A 22,872-nucleotide genomic window follows, 5' to 3' on the forward strand; every position below is an offset into this window, starting at 1 on the left:
CACAGTTACTATAGTTGTTTTTTGGGTTTGAGATTGACTAGAGCAGGAACAGGGATTTCCTTAGTTTTCTTTAGATCAAAGCTATGATCAGTTTTGTATTTATATAGATTTAGATTCTGATATAAGACATTTATAAACAGAATAGAAGAGGCTTACACTTTTTACTCCTCTGATAGAGGGAGTTATGTGTTACCCTTAAAAAAAGAGTGTTGCTTTTATATTGACTGTTCAGGCATTGCTAAGTCTCTTGTCTCTTGGGTTAATAAGGTTCAACAAACTGATGGCTTTTGTACGAGATACTATTCAAATGAAACCCATACAGGTCCACTATTACAGGCTGGAAGTAGGGGACTCTGAAACCTCTGTCATCAAGACTGATGAGGATTAACCCCTAACTTACGCGCTAAGCCGGATAGTCAGTGACGGGTAAGAGAGCATACCGAGACCCTTGCCCCTAAAAGAAGGGAGGCCTCACCATCCTAAGACAGGAGCTCAACCAATGGCTGTTGAGTATCCAAGGACGGGAAAGGGAGGCTGGGGTCCTTTGTTCCCACCTAGGACAGGCACGGTTTCCGTAAGTTTTCCCAGCCTTCCCTTTTGAAAAAAAAATTTAAAAAGGGGGACCTGTTGGGAGCCGACTTTAGCAGAAAGCGGCTAGATCAACTTTGCAGCCATCTGGAACCATATACCCTGACGAAAGATTTGGTTTTCAATAGCCTACAACAGCTGAAGCACACTCTGATATCCCACATATTTTGTGTTGCTGTTTACTGCCCCCAGCTGCAAGGTGCACGTGGTAGTCACGCCTGCAAGGCATTGCAGTTCACGTGCTGTCCACGTGCTATCTACACCATACATGCTCATAAGGCGCACGTGCTATCCAAGCCTGCAAAGCATTGCGGTGCACGTGCTGTCCACGCTATAGACGCCTGTAAGGCTTACGTCATATCAACACCTGCAAGGCACGTGGTATCCACGCGCCTACAAGGCACGTGGCAAAAGCCTATAAATAGCTCAGAATTCTCTTCAATAAACGAGACTTGATCAGAATCTCTGTCTTGTCTCCATTCTTCGCGTCTCTTCCCCTTTATCCCCACTCTCTCTCTCGCTAGACCCTGACCCTCGGACCGGAACGGGCAGTACGGGCTGCAACAGTTTGGTGCCCAAGCGTGGGAGGATCGCGACAGTTTGGCGTCCAACATCGGGCTCCAGTAAGCGCAACAGTTTGGTGCCCAAGCGTGGGGGGTTCGCGACATGACATTGGGAATAGTGAGCCAAAATCAGACTTTAGAAAACAACCTAGCTTTGGGCACATCACTAGAAGGAAGAGGAGGAGGAGGAAGAGGAGGAGGAAGAAGAGGAGGAGGAGGAAGGGGAGGAGGAGGAGAAAGAAGAGGAGGAGGAGGAGGAGGAGGAAGAGAAAGAAGAGGAGGAGGAGGAAGAGGAGGAGGAGGAAGAGGAGAAAGAAGAAGAGGAAGAGGAGGAGGAGGAAGAAGAAGAAGAGGAAGAGAGGGAGGGAGGGAGGGAGGGAGAGAGGGAGGGAGGGAGGGAGAGAGGACAGAGACAGAAACAGAGAGAACTAACCAGCGGTCAAAAGCCTATACCACTATAAAATATGACCAGAGCTTAGTAACTATGATAGAAGGCTGGGACTCAGGATTAGTAAACAAATTCCACCAGCCCACCTAACTTCAAGATCTCTTCTCCTTCAGGGTGTATCTGCCCCAGGAAATCTTTGATAGAAAAGTGCCATTCTCACATTGCTCCTGTGAAAGGACAGATGAGGGCCCAGACCTGAGCTCTGAGCCAGAGGGAGGGAGGAGGTGCTGGTGTCCCTGAACTCACCATATAGCAGAGGGACTAGTGGTCATCTAGGGGACTGCTGAGCTCATTCTCTGATGAACAGAGAATTGAACATCCAGGAAAGACAGAAGTCCAAGCCACAGGACTGTCGTAACAGCATTATCCCTTCGGATGGGAGAAGCTCTGGCTTGGGAATTTTTAAAATGAATGTGGGTGTTTTACCTGCATATATATATGTGCATCTCATGTGCCTGGCCCAGAGGTTAAAACACTGAGTAGGATCCCTGGAACTGGAGTTACAGATGGTTGTGAGCCACCACGTAGGTAGGTGCTGGGAATTGAAGCTGGGTCCTCTGGAAGAGCAGCCATGTTTTCAGCCCTGGGCTGGGTATTCCATAGGATCCTCTATTGGTCCTGTTTAAGACACTCAGCCTCATTGCCTTGCAGTCATTTCTTCTCACAAGGTCTCCTGAGAACAAGCCACCATCACCTCAGGGACTCCCTGTCACATTCCTTGTCAAATGCTTTCAATCCTCGATTTTCAGAGGTCAACAGCCACTGCTGTCAGGGTCAGGGGTGGTGACTGCTGAAAAGGCCACCATCTCGGGGGAGGTATGTTGGCCCAAGAAAGAGGGGACTCTTACGAGACAGGCTCCAGTACGGGGAACAGTGATCCCACGTCTTGAAGGTGGCTGAGGTTCTATGTTGGGTTTACCTAGAACTTAGGTTGCATCTTTTCTCTAGAGACCTTATAATCCCCTTATGACTAGAAAGTTGAGGGGGTCCTCGAGTCTCTCCCCAGATGTTCCACAGAGAAATAGGTCATCTCCATGTAAGATCAAGGCTTTTATGGGGACTTGACCAGTCCATGCAGACCTGGGAGAAGGCCAGTCCAAATAAATCCTCAGAGTGGGACTATGCAAGTGTCTTATCTGGCCTTACCAGTTGGTTAGCTTCTTTTAAACAATAGTGGGCCTGTCTCTCTTGGCTGCAGGTGGAGGCTGCAGTGTTGAGCCGAGACAAGGTCACGGTGTCCCCTATTTAGTTATTAAGAAGAAATTCATTAGTGAGAAATAATTGTCTAAAACATCTCATATGCAATTAAACCCAATATTTGGCCTTACAATTCCCCCTGGACTGTTAAAGTAGCAAGCCAATCATTTTTAGTTTTTGATTATACATTCCTGCTGGGCGTTTAAGACCTTGTAAGTGGCCAAAATCAATCAAGGCCAGTTGAGAATCTATTCTCCCTCATCCCTGGCCTCTGGATCCTCTAGAGCCCCACCCCCACCCCCTCACCATTTATCAGTTTTTCTATCTAGGTGAGGTTAAGTTGAAGGCCTTGTGTGAATGCTTTCCTCCATATTGATTGTCCTATTCATAGACTGGACACCATTTTGCACTAACTGGGTGGGGTCTCCATGGCCTCCACAAACAAGGGAACAGGTGGTTCCCCCATAGTTACAGAACATTTTGAGAGATGCTTGCACAGTCCCTTGGGACCTATTTGACCCTGGAGGGCGAAGCGAAAAACAGTCTCCCTTTTTAATCCCATTAGTATGGCCTCCAAGTATCGCTATAGGAGACCCAGAAGGTCAGTTACCTGGTCTTATAGCTGCTGTGAATATTTAGATAAAGCTTGGGCAAGAAACAAACCTTAAAACTGACAAATCTTTTCCCTGTTAGGCCAGTCCTTGTGATGTTACAGAGTTGCCCAACAACTCTATTGAGCTAAGCTCAGATTTGATATCAGTGTATTACACCTTGACTTTTATATAGTTTATGTAACTTGCTTAAGTTTATGTAACCTTTGTAACATGCTTACGTTTTAAGAAGATGGTCTTTTCCATTCTGGAAAAACATCTAGCAATCTTACGAAACATAGTAACATCGCTAAGTCAACAGCCAGCAGCTTAACTTTGAAGACCTTTTGCAGGCCGGCCCAACTGGCCTCAAGATTGTTTAGTTTGGAAGATATCACAGTGTTACATCACCTTCATAAAAGAAAGCTGAGTGGTGGAGCGATGGCTCAGTGGTCAAGAGCACGGCCTTCTCTTCCAGCAGATCCAGGTTCAATCCCTAGCGCCAGCCTGGCAGCTCACAACTGTCCCTAACTACAGTTCCAGTGGATCTGGTACCCTCCCACAGACACACGTGCAAGCAAAACACCAATGTACATAAAACTAAAAAAGAAAGAAATCATTTTTAAAAATTTGAATAGTAGCACATAATATTACCTGTGTGCATATGGTTAAGCTATGGGACCAGGAAGTTCCCAGGTAAGCCTTGCAGAAACCCGTGACAGCCTTTACAGCCCAGAGTGACCTGCCACAACTGTGCTCCCAGTGTTGAATGAATGAAAGCAACGGATGAGAGTTATGTCAGGAGATAAATCGTAGTCGCAATGCCTTTGCTCTTTGGCTGCATCTAGAAGCTGTGGTACTGAAGTGAGCCAAGGTTACGGTGTCCCACATCTGGGCAACATCTTCCTCATCAGGAAAAAATTCTTAGCGAGAAATGGTTGCCTAAATATTGTCTCACACTCCAGTAAGCCTGATATCTCGGGGCATCATCCCCCTTAGACTATCTCTGTCACCTCCTTTCTTGCTGCCACAGAGTTGGGAGACAGCCTGATTCAGCAACTGGGATTTCGGAGGACATTTTATAACAATTGCTTGAGTCTGAAGTTGGAGACCCAATCCTATCTCCAAGCCAAATGGCACAGGGCAATATTTATTTGTCCCTCTATAAAACTGAGCCCATGATCCTGAGGCAACTACCACCCAGTGCCACGTGGCACTGTGGGACACAGAACCACTGAGATGACCCAAGATACCCAGAGCCCCAGGTGTCACTAGGAGGATGAGTGGTGTGGAGATGGACGAGAAAGAGAAGCAGAACATTGTGTGCAAATGAAGAGGGGGAGAACTGGAAACTCCAGGGTAGTGAGGGACAGCCACTGAGGTCATGGTGTGGTCCTGGCCCAAGCTGCTGCTCAGGGCCATGTCTGGGTTCCTGACCCTGCAGCAGTGGGGGAACTGTTACCACCAAAGACGATGCAGATGTCTCTAGTCTGGGCTACTGCCTGAGCCATGTTCATGTCTGAGGGCTGAGCAGAGAAGGCCCCACCTCTTGCCAGCTATAGAACCCAGGAGATCAGCCCCACACCTCGCCTGGGCAGTACAGTAGAGCTGGCCCTTCTGGGAATGGGAGTGGGAGAGCTGGCCCTGCCCCTCACTTGGACATTGCTGGAGAGCTGGGCCAGTATGGTGTGAGCACGGGAGAGCTGTCAGGCTGACCAACTCAGCTACTGCTCAAGCCCAGATCCAAGACTCTGAGTTGATCCACCCCAACACCTACTCCATTTATGAACTGCTGAGGTATTTGAGGGGACTGGTCCTGTAGAACCAAAGCTGCAGGATCTCCATGACACGGGGCATCAACAGGATATCTGAGAGGAGACCTGGCGAGGATCCAGTACTGATAGTGTAGCAGAAGCCAGGGATCTCAAATCAGACCAATGACTCACTACAATGACCATTTGCAAGAGAAGCTGTTTGGACAAAGGGTATGCGGTGTGACACATTGTGACAAGGTGAGATTTTTAAAAAATTGTTTTCTTTTGGGGGAAGATTGCAAGGGTGGAGGGCGAATATGGAGGGGTAGGGAGATGAGTGGGGACCGGGGCGCATGATGTGAGATGCCCAAAGAATCAGTAAAAAGTTAAAAAAAAACAAAAAGAAACTGAACCCAGTGGTTTACACTCGACAGACTTGCTGTGAGTCTCGCGACGCCTGACTGGACCCACAGCCCCGGCCCTTATAACCAGTATAGGTGTGTCCAGATGGCTCATTTGGTGGGTTGAAACAGTGGCTGACCAATTTCATGAAAAATGCAATACTCTGTTTTTTTTGGTTTTTTTGTTTTTGTATTATCTTCCAAAACCTTTGAACTATATAAGCTATTTCAGTGTTTCTGTTGCTGTGATATAATGTCATGACCAAATCACCTTGGGGAGGAAAGATTTAATTTCAGCTTGCTTGTCCTGATCACAAGTCATCATGAAGGAAGTCTGGGAAGGAATTCAAGGCAGGAGTCTGCAGACAGAAACTGGAAGCCGAGGTCACAGAGGAGTGCTGCTTACGGACCTGCTCCCCCTTGGAGCCTGCTCAGCCTGCTTTCTTACACTGTCCAAGACTGCCTGCCTGGGGTGGCAGTGCCTCCTTCAGGGAGCTGGACCCTCCCACATCAATAATTAAATCAAGATAATCTCCCACAGATTGCCTACAGACCAATTTTATAGAGACATTTTTTTAATTAGGAGTTGCTCTTACTAAATGACTTGCTTGTATAAAGTTGACAATAAAACCCAGCCAGCAATGACGTCAGAGGTGAGGTGAGTTTGGTGAGCTCTAGTGGTCGAGAAAGATTCAGATGACAGAAGTTTCTACCTTTACCTACATCTACCTTGAGACATCCTCCTTGGCTAGACTTAGGATGGCTGCCCTGGCTAGTTTTATGTCAGCTTGACACAAGCTAAAGTCGTGAGAGAAGGAAACCTCAGTTGAAGAAAAAAAGATGTCTTCAAAAGATTGACCTGTAGGCCAGAAAGAAGGCTTTGGCACAAAATTCTACCAGACTTTCAAAGATGACCTGATGCCAATACTCCTCAAACTATTCCACAAAATAGAAACATAAGGAACATTGCCAGATCCATTTTATGAGGCCATAGCACCTTGATACCCAAACCACACAAAGATTCACCAAAGAAAGATTACAAACCGATTTCCCCTATGAATATAGATGAAAAAAAAAAAACACTCAATAAAAAATCTCACAAACTGAACTGTAGAATGTTATCAAAACAATCATCTACCATGACCAAGTAGGCTTCATCCCAGAGATGCAGGGATGGCTCAACACAGGAAAACCAGTCAACGAAATCCACCATATAACAAATGGAAGGAAAGAAAACACATGATTGTCTCAGATGCTGAAAAAGCCTTTGACAAAACCCACTGGCCCTTCATGATAAAACGTGGAAAGATTAGGTAGGGAATACAAGGACCACACCTAAACATAATCAAGGCAATTTATGGCAAGCCTTTAGCAGACATAAAATTAAAGGAAGATAAACTCAAAGCATTTCACTAAAATCAGGAACAAGACAGGGCTGCCCACTGTCTCCATGTCTGTTCAATATAACACTCGAAGTTCCAGGTGGGGCAATAAGACAACTGAAGGAGATCAAGGGATAAAATTTGGAAAGGAAGAAGTCATGGATGGCACCGTTATTTACAGATGATATGATAGTATACATAAGCGACACCCAAAATTCTACCAGAGACTCCTACAGCTGATAATCTCCTTCAGCAAAGGGACTGGATATAAGATTAACTCAAACAAATCAGTAGCCTTCCTGTATACAAATGATAAACCGACAAAGAAACCAGGGAAATAGCACCCTTCACAACAGCCACAGACAATATAGAATACCTCGGTGTAACTCTAACCAAACCAATGAAAGACTTGTTTGATAAAGACTTAAACGATTTAAAGAAAGAAACCAAAAGAGATACCAGAAGATGGAAAAATCTTCCATGCTCATAGATTGGTAGGATTAACATAGTAAAACTGGCCATTTTACCAAAAGCAATCTACAGATACAATACAATCTCCATCAAAACTCCAACACAATTCTTTATAGACCTTGAACAGACAATACTCAACTTCATATGGAAAAACAAAAGTCCAGGATAGTTAAAACAATCCTGTACAATAATAGAACTTTCAGAGGTATCATCATCCCTGATCTGAAGCTGCACTGCATTTAGAGCAACAGTGAGAAAAACTGCATGGTACTGGCACAGAAAGAGACAGGTGGATCAATGGAATCGAATCAAAGACCCAGATATAAACCTGCACATCTACAGACACCTGATTTTTGATAAAGAAGCCAGAAATACACAATGGAAAAAAAGAAAGCACTGCCAATAAATGTTGCTGGTCTAACTGGATGTCTGCATGTAGAAGAATGCAAATAGATCTATATTTATCACCCTGTACAAAACTCAAGTCCAAGTGGATCAAAGACCTCAACATAAAACCAGATACACTGAACCGGATAGAAGAGAAAGTGGGGAATAATCTTGAACTCATTGGCACAGGAGACAACTTCCTGTACAGAACACCAATAGTGCATACACGAAGATCAACAATTAATAAATGGGACCTCATGAAACTGAAAAGCTTCTGTAAGACAAAGGACACTATCAGGAGGACAAAATGGCAGCTTACAGAATAGAAAAAGATTTTCACCAATTTCACTTCTAATAGAGGGCTAATATCTAAAACGTACAAAGAATGGGGAAAAAAACCACAAGACATCAACAAACCAAACAATCCAATCAAAAACAGAGAACAAGTCTAAACAGAAAGAATTCTCAACAGAGTAATCGCAAATGGCTGAGAAACACCTAAAGAAATAAATGTTCAACATCCTCAGTCGCCAGGGAAATGTAACTCAAAACTACTTTGAGATTCCATCTTATACCTGTCAGGATGACTAAGATCAATAACATAAGTGACAGTTCCTGCTGGCGAGGACATGGAACAAGGGAAACGCTATTCCACTGCTGGTGGGAGTGCAAACTTGAAAATCAATATGGTGGCTCCTCAGAAAATTGGGAATCGATCTACCTCAAGACCTAGCTCTACCACTCCTGGGCATATACCCAAAAGACACTCTTTCCTACCACACAGACACTTGCTCAACTATGTTTGTAGTGGCTTTATTCATAATCAGCCAGGAACCGGAACTAACACAGATGTCCTTCAACTGAAGAATAGAGAAAGAAAATGTGGTGCAAATTTACAGTAAAAGCACTAGTCAGCAGTTTAAAAAATGACATCGTGAGATCTGCAGGCAAATGGATGGAAATAGAAAAAAAATCATCCTGAGTGAGGTGACCCAGACCAAGAAAGACAGACATGGTATGTGGTCACTTATCAGTGGACATTAGCTGTTAAGTAAATGACACTCATGGCTACAGTCCACAGACCCAGAGACGCTAAACAAGAAGGGACACATGGATCTCCCTGGGAAGGGGACACAGAATAGATTTTGTGGGTGGACTGGGGGTGAGTGGGGATGTGAACAGGAGGGATCAGGTGGGGGATGGACGGAGGGGGAAGGTTGGAACTGGAGGGCATTTGGGGGTGATGTGGAACCTAGAACAGCGGATATTTCCTGGAATCCACGAGGGTGACCCTAGTGAAGACTCCGGTGATGGATGGTGTGGGACCTGACCAGGCCATCTTCTCTAACTAGACAAGACTTCCAGTGGTGGGGCTGGAACACCAACCCAGCCACGAATCTTCTACCTACAATCCATTGCTGCATGCAAGACATGCTCAGAACTTACAGGGGTGGCCAACCAATGACTGGTCTAATTTGAGGCCCATACCCCAAGAAGGAGTCTATGCCTGGATGACCAGGAACCAGAGGCTGGATAGCCTAGAGACTTAGGGTAGAGCCAAACATCATTATCCCCACCACCACCAAAAAATAAATAAAAATAAAATCAAATTAACGAATGACTCCTAACAATGTTCTGCTATGCTCACAGATTGGTGCCTGGTCCAGTTGTCATCAGAGAGGCTGCCTCTGGCAGCTGATGGGAGTAGACACAAAGACCCACAATCAAACATTAGGTGGGGAGAGAGCCTAGGTTAAAGTCTCCATTGGGTCTTTCCCCTTAGAGCTTGGAACCTGGCAGAAGACAGGGAAGGAGAATTGTAGAAGCCAAGAACACTGAAAGAGCAGGATCAACTAAGTCCTTAGTGGTTTTTTTTTTGTGTGTGTGTGGGGGGGACTCCTGACAGTGGGGGTGTCTCTGATTCTTATGCTCTTGGGACCCCTTTCCCCCCACTGGGTTATTTCACCCAGCCTTGATGAAGGGTTTGTACCTGTATTATTATAATCTTGTTGTGCTGTGTTCAGTAGATATCACTGGGAGGCCTGTCCACTGGGGGTTGGTGAACCTGGGGGAAAGGTGAAATGGGGGGCAGAGACGGGTGGAGGGAAGGGAAGCTATGGTCAGGATGAGAGAAGAATAAAACCAAATGTAACAAGATTGGCCTGCAGGGCATTTTCTTAGTGATTGATATGGGAGGGCCCAGCCCATAGTGGGTGGTGCCACACCTAGGCTGGTGGTCTGGGTTCAGGCTGGGCAAGCCATAAGGAGCAAGCCAGTGAGTGGTACCCTGCCCCCCCATGGCCTCTGCATTGGCTCTTGCCTGTAGGTTCCTTCCTTGCTTGAGTGTCTGTCCCAACTTCCTTCTTGATAATGAACCTGATATGAAGTGCAAGCAAAAATTACCCCTCTCCTCCCCGTGTTGCTTTGGTCATGGTGTTTCATCATAGCAATAGTGACCCTAAGACAGTGAGCAACTACCCAGAAGCCGGTGCTTACAGTCAGTTCACATGTGCCTGCATATGAAAGCAGACAGCCTCAACAACTCAATACCCTCTATTCTTACTTCAGACTCTGCTGAACCAAGTTCTAAGAACATAGGTGGTCAGAATTCTCCCATCATCGCCTGTAAGGGAGACCTCCCAGGGGATGCTGGGATCACACCTTCAATGAAATCAGGACTTTGTTTGCATGTCTAAGAATAAATCTGCCCCGTGTTTGAGAAAGGAGTTGGGTGGTGACTTTGGAAGAATCTTGGAATCAGATTTGTAACTATGTAACATGATTTGTAACTGTGTAACACATGTGACTAACACCTACCGACCTCCTGTCTGCATCTGGTTGTCTCCAGCTGTGTGAAGTCTGTGGGCTACTGATCACTGCTGATATCTTAACTGTGGGGTTTGTCCCTCTTGCCATAAAATTGAGGGGGAAAGATACAGAAGTCTTAGGCCGGGGTTCCTACCTGCAGTCCCTGTCCACCTGGATGGGCCTCTCCAGGCTGTCGCAGCGGGCAGCTAGTGCACGTCGTTCTGTCCTAGGGAGAGGCTGGCTCACGTAATGGGCTTTCCACATCAGCCCATGGCTCAGGCCCCTACCATCCTTCTTTTTTCTTCCAGTCTTTCTTATTACCATGCCTCTGTCTTGTCCTTGGCCACAGGGAGTCAGGCCCAGGTTTCCTATAGTTTTGTTTGCACTCAAGACATCTGATGCCACCAGTCCTGAAAACACTTGATTTGTCGGAAGAACCACTCTGTGTAAACCACATCAGCTCCAAGAGGTGCCAGGAGCCCCATTTACTGAGTTCAGTAAGACCATGCTCTGTGGCGGGGACGCTCTGCTCTAGCCTCACATCACCCCAAACCCCACAGTTAAGATATCAGCAGTGATCAGTAGCCCACAGACTTCACAGAGCTGGAGACAACCAGATGCAGACAGGAGGTAGGTAGGTGTTAGCCCATTGGCCCACGGGTCACATGTGTTACACAGTTACAAGTCATGTTACATAGTTACAAATGATCAAGGTCCAAGCAAGGGTGGGGGATGGGGGGCGCCAAGCCTCATCATGAGCGTGTTTTCCAAAAAGCTCAGACTTTAAGCTCTGCCTCACTTTGGGACCCATCCACCTACCAATGTAGTAATTCCCTGTTTTTATTTACAGAAATGCCAGAGAACGGGATCACTAGTCCATTCTCAACCACAGCCAACTGGCAGGGTTAGTCCTCTCTTACACTGTGCCTCTGGTGCCTGTCACATTCCTATCCCCAGATGAGCAGGCAGGGGGCCTCACCTGTGTCTTAGCCCCAAGTGTAGCGTCATCCAACTGAAACAGGTTACATTCAGCTCGTGGGCTCTACAGGTTGGTCTGAAAGGCTCCAAACATGTGCTGGGCCTGCATTCGGCCACTGCTATTTGTCAGCCCCTCTTGCCCAGTTTTCATCTGGCTATTCATATCCACCTTCCTGTTACACCTCATGACACAAACATTGGGCCAAGGGCTCAATGTTCCAAGTACCACCGGGAACGCAGGACGTGGTCACAGAAAGTGGAGCGTCACTCGGAAGGTCTGAAGCCATCTCTGGTGGAGTAGAGGGTATAGAAAAGGGAATGTATCCTAATCCCAAGGACTGAAGGGTTCACGGTGCAACTGGTGGCCCGGACACTCCAGTCCACAAAGATAACAATACTGTCCAACCTCCAGAAACACCCTGGTATGTCCAGGCCAGGGTCAAGCCTAACGGGGCATTGTCTGAAGTGGAAAAGTGGGGCCAGAGGCCATATCCCGCTTTTAGCCACGGGGAGTGAGAGGATGTGGGAGAATCAGCCCACGAACACAGGGCTAAACGGTTCCTTTGTGCCTGGCCTTGAAGCACGAGTGCTTCCTGCCATAGCTTTATGTACCCTCTGTTGCCTATGGGGTTTCCATGGAGACCATTCCTTTATCAACAAGACTCGGCAGAGAAGGAAAGCACTTAAGAAACACAGGCCTGCATCTTTCTTAAGCCTCACTAGCAAGCATGAGTCCATTTAGCTCTGAACCCACACCAGGCTCTGCTCCCAGTGTGGAGACTTTTCTCTCCTACTGGTTTTCACATACTCTGATATTTCCCACAGAAGACCAATTTCCTTAACCTCCAGGCTCATGTACATAAGAATACCAGGTGTTCCTACTAAAGGCCCACAGATCAGAGACCCTAAGGTAAGAACACAGTCTAGGGGGGCTGTCTAGACTCCCCACCTGTAAGACAAAAGCTATACTGGGGTATCTTCCAGACTTTGTCCTTCTCATTAGAGTGTCCTCCGGAGATTTACTCACTTCTTTAGGGACTTGGCCATGGGTACCTGCTTGGGTTATTTACTCCTTGCCCGCGTGCCCCTGTGTAATACCCGGTGACCTTCATGGCCTTCTAGTATAAAATCCACCATTACATACAACCTAGAGAAATGTTCCCTTTGATCTGTTTCTCATGTCTATAATCTAGGCGCAAGCATGGAATCCACCCACTGTGAATAACTTGTGCCATGTACCTGTGATCTCGAGAGTGCAGAATGCTCTTTTTCCTCATCCCGTTTCTGCTACAGCAAAGGAGAAATAAAAACAAACAGGAAGAGAGGTCCTGAGGGCGTGGTAGGACAGAACAAAAGCAGGCAGCAGGGGGGGAAGACTACTCTTCCTCAATCAGAGAGAAACAGGCTCCTTTCCAGCCTTGCACCCAAGCAAGTTGATCATTTTGGGCCACCACCAGCTGCTGGCAGCAGCTTGTCTATTCCACCTGGGCCTGGACTACAACGGCACTTTCACATGAGCTCCCAAGGTGTAGCCATTTTAGTGCTACAGGCACCAGGCTGGGGAAACTCTTAAGGGTCCTTTAGCTGAATGGCCCGACTGTCAACGATTGTTGCAGGGGTGGAGCCCAGGGAAAGGCCTGTACCACTGAGCCTCCCCTGCAGCCCCGCAGACAACGCCCTACACTCTTCCTATTTTCTTCCCTACTAACCCATCAGCTTGGGGGTCCTCTGGAGCCTGCTGTTCGTTCTGTTTGTTTGTTTTGTTGTTGTTGTTTTTTGGCAAGGCCAGCAGGGAGCATTACATATACATCAGGGACATGGGGTTAGCCTGGGCTAAGGGGGGGGGGAGGCATATGTGTGAGAGGGCATTTGTCCTGCCACCCCAGCAGTATCCCACGTGGGCTCTGGACAAACAGTTAAAGCCCCTAGGAGGTACCAACCCCAACAAAGCTTTCGTACCCAGTGACAGCCCCTGCCCTCTGGCTCAGTTTGAGTTCCAGGCTCTCCCCACCCTGACCTCAAAGCAGGCTTTCTTCCCTCTACATCAGAAAACTTCAGGACTACTTTGAGTATTGCTTATGTGTTAGAACATCTCAAGAGAAAACCGAGCAAGTCTTCCTTGCCTCCAGCGGGCCCCAGGTGCCTACACTTTGCTATTTACAGCTCAAGAGCCTACGAGCCCAATGCCGGCTGAGAGAGCAATTGAGCAGAGAGAGGCCTGTGGTGACCTTCCCATGGCCCTTTCCCAGGTATAGCAGCGGGAAGAGCTCTCTCTTCCTCCCCGGGAAGACCATTAGTTCCTTGAGATCCAGTTCGAAATATCTCTTGGCCCAGGAGTCCTGGCATAAGCTCCTGCTCTAGTTCTCTAAGGAGAACCAGCCACCCCAACCCAGCCGTGTGAAATCATGTCCGACTGAAGCCCGTTCCCTTACTCTCCTTGTTCGCAATGGCGGTGGGACTGACTGGGTTCGACCATGCTAATTGTGAGGGTGTCCCCTTGCTCAGAAGGAGCCCTTTCTTACCAGATTGTCACGGCCACTTCCAAGTCCTCGATTTTTAGTCAGGTGTACATCCTTAAGTAGGCGTTTCAAATCGGAACAGGAGAAGCCTGGAAGTGTGATGGGGGTTGCTGAGAGTCATCTAAGGGGGTCACTGAACTCATCCTCCCAGATGGACAAAGAACTGAACACCCGGAAGAAACCATGGAGAAAGGAAAGTAACAGCTTCCTTCCTTCAGGTTGGAGAAACCTCGTGGGAGTCCGGTCACGTCCGGGTATTTTATAAACCCCTAAGTCTTCCTCTTGCCCCTATTGGTCCTGTTTAGATGCCCATCCCATGCCTTCTCGCAATGACTTCTGGGAACAAGAAGCGGCTCTCTAAGCGAGCCTCAGTTCCCTTTCCTTGTCTACCTGTGTCTCTCTAACTCTCCTTCAACCAGAGGAATCCTGGGGAAGGAGAGTAAAGGTGGAGACAGAAGGTACTGCAGAGATGCGGACGGGGCCATAGAGGGAAGAAGTCAAGAACGGGAGCTGGTAGCCGGGCGGTGGTGGCGCACGCCTTTAATCCCAGCACTTGGGAGGCAGAGGCAGGCGGATCTCTGAGTTCGAGGCCAGCCTGGTTTACAGAGTGAGTTCCAGGATAGCCAGAACTACACAGAGAAACCCTGTCTCGAAAAACCAAAAAAAAAAAAGAACGAGAGCTGGAGACAGTCACTGCTTGTTAAAAAGTTACCATAACAGCATACACACACACACACACACACACACACACACACACACACACAAAACTGTGAAGGTATAGTCTGCACTTACTGGGAGATCACTGAATATTTTTTATTTTTAATAAAAGGTTTAGAAACTGTCTTTGGCCAGTAGAAAACCTACAAGCATTGCTATAATGTGTTGCAAAGATATTTTAATGGTGGAGCTTGAGAAATGGCTCAGAGGTTAAGAACACTCATGGCCTTGCCGAGGACCGTGGTGAGTTGCTCAAAACAACTTGTAATTACAGAGCCAGGGGATCCAGTGTCTTCTGTACCCACTGTGTATTGGTGCACAATGGATAAACAAGTGTGCATGCATGCATACACACACATGCACTAAAAATTATTAAAATAAATATATTAATGTCCTATTTTATGAAGGACGTGCTACTCAGAATTCTTTTTAGTTTCTTGCAAGAGGCATGATTATTTCCCTGTATATTTGCATGTGTGTATGTGCACCCTGCGTGCATGTGTATTTCTCTGCAGGTATGCCTGATGCCAGCAGAGGTTGATACAGAGTGTTGGATCACCTGGATCTGGAGTTATAGATGATTGGTTGTGAGCTACTATAGGGGTGCTAGGAGCCGGGACCAGGTCCTCTACAAGAGCAACAAGTGCTCTTAGCCATGAAGCCATCTGTGATGGTTTATGTACGCTTGGCCCAGGGAGTAGGACTTTAGAAGGTGTGGCCCTGTTGGAGTAGGTGTGTCACTGTGGGTGTGGGCTTTAAGACCCTCATTCTAGCTGTCTGGAAGGCAGTCTTCTCCTAGCAGCCTTCAGATGAAGATGTAGAACTCTCAGCTCCTCCTGCACCATGTCTGCCTAGGTGCTGCCATGTTCCTGCCTTGATGATAATGGACTGAACCTCTGAACCTGTAAGCCAGCCCCAATTAAGTGTTGTCCTTATAAGAGTTGCCTTGGTCATGGTGTCTGTTCACAGCAGTAAAACCCTAACTAAGACACCATCTCTCCATCCCTCCTTAAAATACTTTTGTTCTCTTGTAATAAAATATAAAAATAGAACCCTGGAAAATGAAATCAGCAAGGTCATAACTGTTCCCTTCTCATTTATTTGAACTTCAGTCAAGAAGGACTTCCTGGGGCAGACTTAGTAAGCAGGACTTCCCTTGGAAAAGGTATTATGCAAATTCCCAGGTCTCTAGATCGCAGCTGATTGGCCAAGTCACTCGGGAGCCCTGACACTGGGCACAGTCCTTTGCAAGGGGCTTCTCCTCAAATCTCCTTTGCTCACACTGCGCCTTTGGGTCTGTGCACTTGTGACTGTGGTACCCATAGAGACAGAGGATGCAAGAGCCAACAGATCAGAGGTCATGGGAGCTGCTAGCTGCACAGGACAGTCTGTGAGTAGGAGATGGGAAGTGGAGCCAAGGAAGATACAGAAACCATCTTCTGAAAGGGCAGCACAGAACCCTGGTCTGTCTTCTCTTCATCTCCCACAGCCCTGGGCGGGGTCCCAAGCTTAGTCTAATCCAAGATATATTGGTCAGCTTCTGATTTTTGTGACAAAGTATCTGAGAACCACACTTAAAGGCGAAAGATTTATTTTGCCCCTTGGCTTCCATGTATTGCTTTCAGGCCAGAAGCACAGCAGAAACACACGGCAGAAGGAAATGACTGAGGAGAGATGCTCACCCAGGAGATCAGGCGGCAGAGGATGAGGCACAAAGGGACCAGGAACAAGGCAAATCTTTTAGAGGCATGTCCCCAGTGACCACCTTCTCTATCCAGGCCCGGCGTCTGACAGCTCACTCAGCTGAGAATTTATCACTTGCCTAAGTCATTGCTCCATTTAGTGTCTCCACGGTTCAGTCACACACCCCCGCCCTGCCCCAGGGAACAAACCTTCCATACATCAGTTCCCAGAGACATTTTATATCCAAACTGTAACAGCAGCTGTGATCACCAGCAGACTTGGTGCTTTGTGTGAGCATATGTCCCACACCCTCTCACCCCAAAAAGAGGCCATCAGAATGGAAAACAGAATGTGTGACTGTGTTAGAGTTTGGGGCTGTACAAGAACTCTGTTCGGAAACAGCCATGACTGGGTACTTGAATTATCTTTTTTTTTTTTTTTTATAAAGATTTATTTATGTATATGACACTGTCACTGTCTTCAGACATGCCAGAAGAGGGCATTGGATCCCATTACAGATGGTTTTGAGCCACCATGTGGTTTCTGGGAACTGAACTCAGGACCTCTGGAAGGGCAGTCAATGCTCTTAACTGCTGAGTCATCTCGCCAACCTCAATACCTGATTTATCTAACAGGGCCACATGTCACCCAGAAGTCTCCAGACTTACCTCATGGGCTATGGAACTTACAAACCCAGACAAATCTTGGGAGGTGTGCTTGGGCACAGATGAGGGTCATCTCAAGAGGACACGCTCTGTGTTACTGTGTGGCATGTCTGTGGCTGTGACATCCTGGAGAGCCACACATGTAGGTCCCCATAAAACTGACTGTCTGCCCTGGAAAATTGCTAAATAAAAATCACAAGGGGGAAATGAGGGGAAACACCAGGAAGTGTTGGTAGGAATTGAAATCTCCAGTCTTCTCCGACCACGCATTTCCCTGTCATGGCTGCTCCCCAAGAATGGGCAGGACCCTCTACTTGAAGGAGAGGGCTTGAAAGAGTGTTCTCATGTCCAGGCTATGTTCAAGGTGTTAGCTCATACAACCCTTAAGGGAGGAGAGTGGGGATCAGGATAGGCTAAGTCACTATTTGTGAGCTAGCTCTTCCTGTGAGCCCAGAGCCAGGGCTTGTCTCCCTGAATGTATTTTTTTTCCTTTGGGGTACCCTGCCCAGGTCTACAGATGGATTTAAAATCACCTTCCACTCACCAGGTGCCAGCACACCTTGAAAGCATCTTTCAGGGCCAGTTGCCTCTGGCAAGTTGTCCCCATCCTCTGAAAGTGCCCTGACTCCATCTAGCTAGACACTTGCCCCGTGCTGGAGGCTGCATCCCAGTGATATTCAAGCACCAGACTCCATCCAATCCTGGGGACACTCAAATCCAACACCATTTCAAAGATGACCAAGAAACCCAGAGGCCAATGTTCTGATCCTCCCAGGTCAGTGCTAACCACGTATCAGTCCCAGCTCTGTCACCCACCCTTTCCACTTGGCTTCAGTGTGGCTCTCCCATCCTTGTGATGGGAACCCCTTGATGGTCATTGGCTCTGGCTGTGGGTGAGGCCAAGACTGGATATCTGGTTTGACTGTTAGGATCCCAGAGAACCTTGCCTGCCTGTTTAGGGGGACACTGTCCTCCTATGGGTTTGGATGTTACTTGGTACTGTGGCATCACAACAAAATGACCGTAAAATAAAATAAAGCAAAATTAAACTAAAATAAGCTCAAACAGAAACCTACACATCCCTCAACCCCAGGTCCTTACCTTATACCTAAAAATGCATCCAACCAAATACATCCATCTAACGCCAAGCTCAAGGAGCCTCCAGGTGATCTTTATAAATATTTATATTATTTGTGTGTGTGTGTGTGTGTGTGTGTGTGTGTGTGTGTGTATGCATTTTTGAGTGCAGGTTTCTGCACAGTCTAGAATGAGTATGTAGGATCCCTGGAGTTGGTGTTACAGATTCTTATGAATTACCTGGTGTGGGTTCTGGGAACTGAATTTGGGTCCTCTGTAAGAGCAGTAAGTGCTCTTAACTGCTAAGACATCTTTCTCTCTGTCTCTGTCTCTGTCTCTGTCTCTGTCTCTCTCTCCCCCCCCCCACCTTAGCAACATTAGAAGGAAACTTATAGTAAAACAAACAAACAGACAACCTAAAATTTCTCTGCCTTATTAATAGTTTTTTTTTTTTTTAACCTGTGTGTATTCACTTGGCCTTTGTGTACATGTTGGGTAGGAAGAGAGGGCACCTTGCCCAGGGCCTGTTCACAGTCAACTTCCTGTTTGTGTTAACCCACTGCAGGTAGGCCACACAGAAACAGAACATGACCTGTACCCTTGATGAGCCCACAGGCAGTGGGATCTGTCCCACCCGCCTCACAGAAAGTGACCATGGTGCTGCCTGCCCTTGTAATAACTGCCCCATAAACAGTCTTTTACCCACATGGCCAGGTGCTGAGCCTGGCTTCAGGAAAGCAGTCACCCATGGCCTGCCTGCAGATGAGAGATCTGAACCCTTCAGGCCTTGTGTCAGGTAGTGTTCATCTGGACTCCTGCACACAGACTATTCCATCTTCATGGCTGGCCTCCCCGATTAGCAGTCAGAGAGCCTTTGCCTAGGATGACCCACCTAAGTATTCAGAGACGACCCAATGACAGTAGCAGACAATGTCCCAATCTGAACCTTATCAGCTAAATGCTGAACCTGGAAAGGAAAGGGGCAAATACAGAGTTCACATTGAGGCCCCAGAGCATGTGCTGCTCAGAGCCTTAAGAGCCAGGTTCCTTGAAGAAACAGGAAGGTCTGGAGTGCATGACTCTTTCATTTCTGTGTCTGGTAACAAAGAAATCCCCCAGGGAACATGCTTAAGTGGAGAGAGGCCTCACTGGCCATGGGATTCAGATATCAATAACCCCATGTATTCTGCCAGGTCTGGGGAAGTGGTGGCTTGTGGGATATGCAGGATGCATTTGGGACTTGTGCTAAGCCTTTCATGACATTCACTTCCTGGGCTGCCAGAATATGGATCTTCAGTGTCCTCTCAAAGGCTGAGGTTTGAAGGCATCTCCCTGTCGATGGCACTCTTGGGAGGTGGCAGAGCCTTTAGGAAGGGTGTCTAGTGGACCAGGGTGTGCCCTTGAAGAGGATCCTAGGACCTGGGCTCTGTCCACCCTTCCTTTTTTACTCTCTACTTCCTGGCTGTCATGACGTCAACATCTTTGTTCTACCATGTCCTCCTGTCAAGAAATTCTGCCTTAGCCGGGCGGTGGTGGCGCACGCCTTTAATCCCAGCACCTGGAAGGCAGAGGCAGGTGGATTTCTGAGTTCGAGGCCAGCCTGGTCTACAGAGTGAGTTCCAGGACAGCCAGGGCTACACAGAGAAACCCTGTCTTGAAAAAACAAAAAAAAAAAAAAAGAAAAGAAAAGAAAAGAAATCCTGCCTTAACGCAAAGCAGAAGAGCAGTGTGCAGTGTGAACTAAACAAACATCGTCCTCCCATCTGGCAGACCAGCCTTGCGTCTTGGTGACAGAAAGCTGACACAGGGGCCTCTCCCTGGTCATTGGGGTTGTCTGATTCCTGAAAAGCCAGTGTCTGCTTAAGGACCAAGAGAAGCTGTGAGTTTAACAACAGCAGTGATTGACGTCTTGCTAATTCTGTGGAGGCAAGGTATAGGTCCAGAAGGTTTTCTAAATCCATACTGCATGCCATTCTGACCTTTATGAAGAAATAAAAGCTCTTCAGCTTACAGACGCCTCACAGGCTGCAGTACCCCCACCCCACTGCCTAACTAGCATCTTCCCTACTGACAGAACAGGTGGCAAGAGAGCCACACACAACACCTCCGACCTGGGAAGTCTCCAGCAATTGACAGTCTATAGAACACCGCCACCTGCTGGCCTGAGATGCACACTGCAGTCTGGGGCAGCTACTATCCATCCTTCAGCAGGAACACAGTTCTGAGCCCCAGCCCCTCCGAGGGTGCTGGAATTACACACTATGTTTCTTCCTTTACGTACGCTCTTGTGGCAAAGTTTAATTAGGCACAGTAAGAAGTTAATGATAAAATACAACAACTGTAGCAATGTGCTATAATAAAAATTTACAACTTACGGATTGTTTTATTTCTGGAATCTTTCATTTAGTATTTTTGGATCATAGTTGACCTCAGGTAACCAAGACTAAAAATATTGGGGGGAGGCACTGGACAACTACACTCAGAACTGCTACTGCCATTCATTCGTATATATATATATATACACATATATATGAATACACACATTTGTGTGTATATATATATATGTATATATGTATGTATATAAATATATCCACACATCAAATCCTAACTGATTTCTTTTTATAAACTGATCAATGGTTCAAGATTCCAAGAACAGTTCAGCCCATGCGTACCAGGTCACACAGTGGGAAAGCAAGTTCTAACTTTCTAACTCTGACCTTTGAAACAAAGCCACATACTAGCAGCCAACATCTAAATAGACTTTTATTTTTATTTTTCTTGTTTGGACAGAAAAGAAAAAAGTCATTGGCCTTCATTAGTCTCCCTAAGTGTTGGAAACACCTGAACTCAGAAAGAGTGGACCTCGTAGAAAAGCATCACAAATTAAAAATATATTTCTCCATGTGGTAAAAGTGCTTTTGATCCGACTAAGGGTTCAGCAAAGGTTATCTCACACACAAACTGAAGTTGGCCTAGGATCTGTGGCAACGTGGGTCCCACCACAGGCGAGGGTGCTTGTGGAGAGGGAGGACACAGATGTGACAAGGTGTGGAGAACATCCTGCCAGCCACACATCAGCTCACTGAATGAATGAAGGAGTGTCCCCAAAGCCCCCACTGAGGACATTCTCCATCTGAGGACATTAGGTGGCTGTGAGATCGGGAGGAAGGGATGCAAGGTGTAGAAAATCCTTGTTTCCCATCTGTGGGGACAGTGGGCCCATCTTGGGGCCTGGGCTCCATGGAGATGTGTCAACCTCTGGTGGGAAGGACCTGGGTCTGTGGGAGGTCCCACATGCTTTCCTGCCTGGGCCAGTCCCCAGCCAGGGCTTCTTAATGCTGCTGTGCCTTTCAGGGGGACCCCATCCCCACAGACAGAGGGCGGTGAAGAATTTTGTTTTCATGATGCTACATAGTTTAAAGACAGGTAATTCTGCCAACAGTGACAAGGTGACAGAGTATTCAGCCTGCAGGCTCCCCAGGCCTTGATACCCCTAGCCATATCTGGTCCTGGAAGCCAGCAGCCCTTCCTACCCTGCCACAGGCCAGACACAGAACTGTGATCATGCAGGAAGCTGTGAGGGTGTGTGGTGTCGGAGGGGGGGTGGGGACGGACACATTTGTTCACAGTAGACCTTAAGCAACAGTAAGGAATTAACCTGAAGATATAATGAAAACAAAACAAAACAAAAAACGGCATCGCTCTCCCCTCCTCGCCCTGCTCGCCGTAGCCCCCTGGAGGATAGAACAGGAACACCCTGTTTATAGTCAACAAGCTGCAGCCGCTCCCATCCCGTTGGCTCTGAGTTTTAATGGCACCACATTGCGTCTCTTCTTCTAAAGGAGCCATCTAGGCGGATCCCACGGGAGAGCGCTGGGACCCCAACACCCCGAGTGCGGATGGGTGGCACCGAGTGGTCCGTTTTGTAAGCTTGCCTGGTCTGAACTTGAGCCCATCACGATCTTTCAAGCTCTGGAAAGCAGAGCACGGTCCACTGGTCCTATTGCTGGTACTTTCCGAGGTCACAGCCCATCCAATCACCTGTATCAGGCTCCGGGGAGCCACCCTTTGTGGGGGTGACGCAGAAAGCAGACCTCTGACCACACATGGGCCCTCCAGCGGTCAGGCAGGTGACAGGCTCCTTCCTTGTCCCTGACACCCCGGGGCCGACAGTCTCAGTGGGCTGGTGATGTGTCTTCCTCCAGGCCCAGCAGCTCCCTGACAAGTCTCTCCCCGAACTGTGCCCGGCTGTACCTCCTCACGTGGTAGGCATCTGACATTTTGTACAGGATGTACGCGTTGTTGACAGCGATGCTGATGGCGAACCAGAACACTTGCTGCCACGTCTTGTTTGGCTTGTGAGAGATGAAATACCTGGGGAGAGAGGAGGCACAACGTTGGGCAGCTGTTTCCTGAGGTTTACACGCTCCCTCATGGGGGAGGGAGGCTCTGTAAGACTTAGCAGGTGAATAAAACCCACAAGACAAGATTAAAGGAACCCTTTAATCTGTCACTAGTATCTGGTGGGCAGAACAGGCATTTGTCCACATCTCCTCAGGAAAGTCTCACAACAGGCATGCTGGCTATAGTTTGCAGGGGAGAGGAGCCTAGAGGTTGAGCATCAAGCCACAGTATCTGCAGGCT

General features: G+C 47.5%; 1 protein-coding gene and 1 long non-coding RNA gene across 3 annotated transcripts in view; both read right to left on the reverse strand.

The window, feature by feature from the left end:
* Nucleotides 1-11,196, reverse strand: part of LOC143435015 (uncharacterized) — a 28,233-nt gene extending 17,037 nt beyond the window's left edge. For both annotated transcript variants that reach the window (XR_013104976.1, XR_013104977.1), the window contains exon 1: nucleotides 10,744-11,196. This is a non-coding gene — a long non-coding RNA (uncharacterized LOC143435015). The remainder of the gene's footprint in view (nucleotides 1-10,743) is intronic.
* Nucleotides 11,197-20,973: 9,777 nt separating this feature from the next.
* Pgbd5 (piggyBac transposable element derived 5) overlaps nucleotides 20,974-22,872 on the reverse strand; it is a 68,569-nt gene continuing 66,670 nt past the window's right edge. Inside the window, exon 7 of the mRNA XM_034523145.2 lies at nucleotides 20,974-22,602. Coding sequence (XP_034379036.1) covers nucleotides 22,404-22,602 — 199 coding nt within the window. The 3' untranslated portion in view covers nucleotides 20,974-22,403. The remainder of the gene's footprint in view (nucleotides 22,603-22,872) is intronic.

The sequence above is a fragment of the Arvicanthis niloticus genome, chromosome 18 (assembly GCF_011762505.2).
Source record: "Arvicanthis niloticus isolate mArvNil1 chromosome 18, mArvNil1.pat.X, whole genome shotgun sequence".
Lineage (NCBI taxonomy): Eukaryota > Metazoa > Chordata > Mammalia > Rodentia > Muridae > Arvicanthis > Arvicanthis niloticus.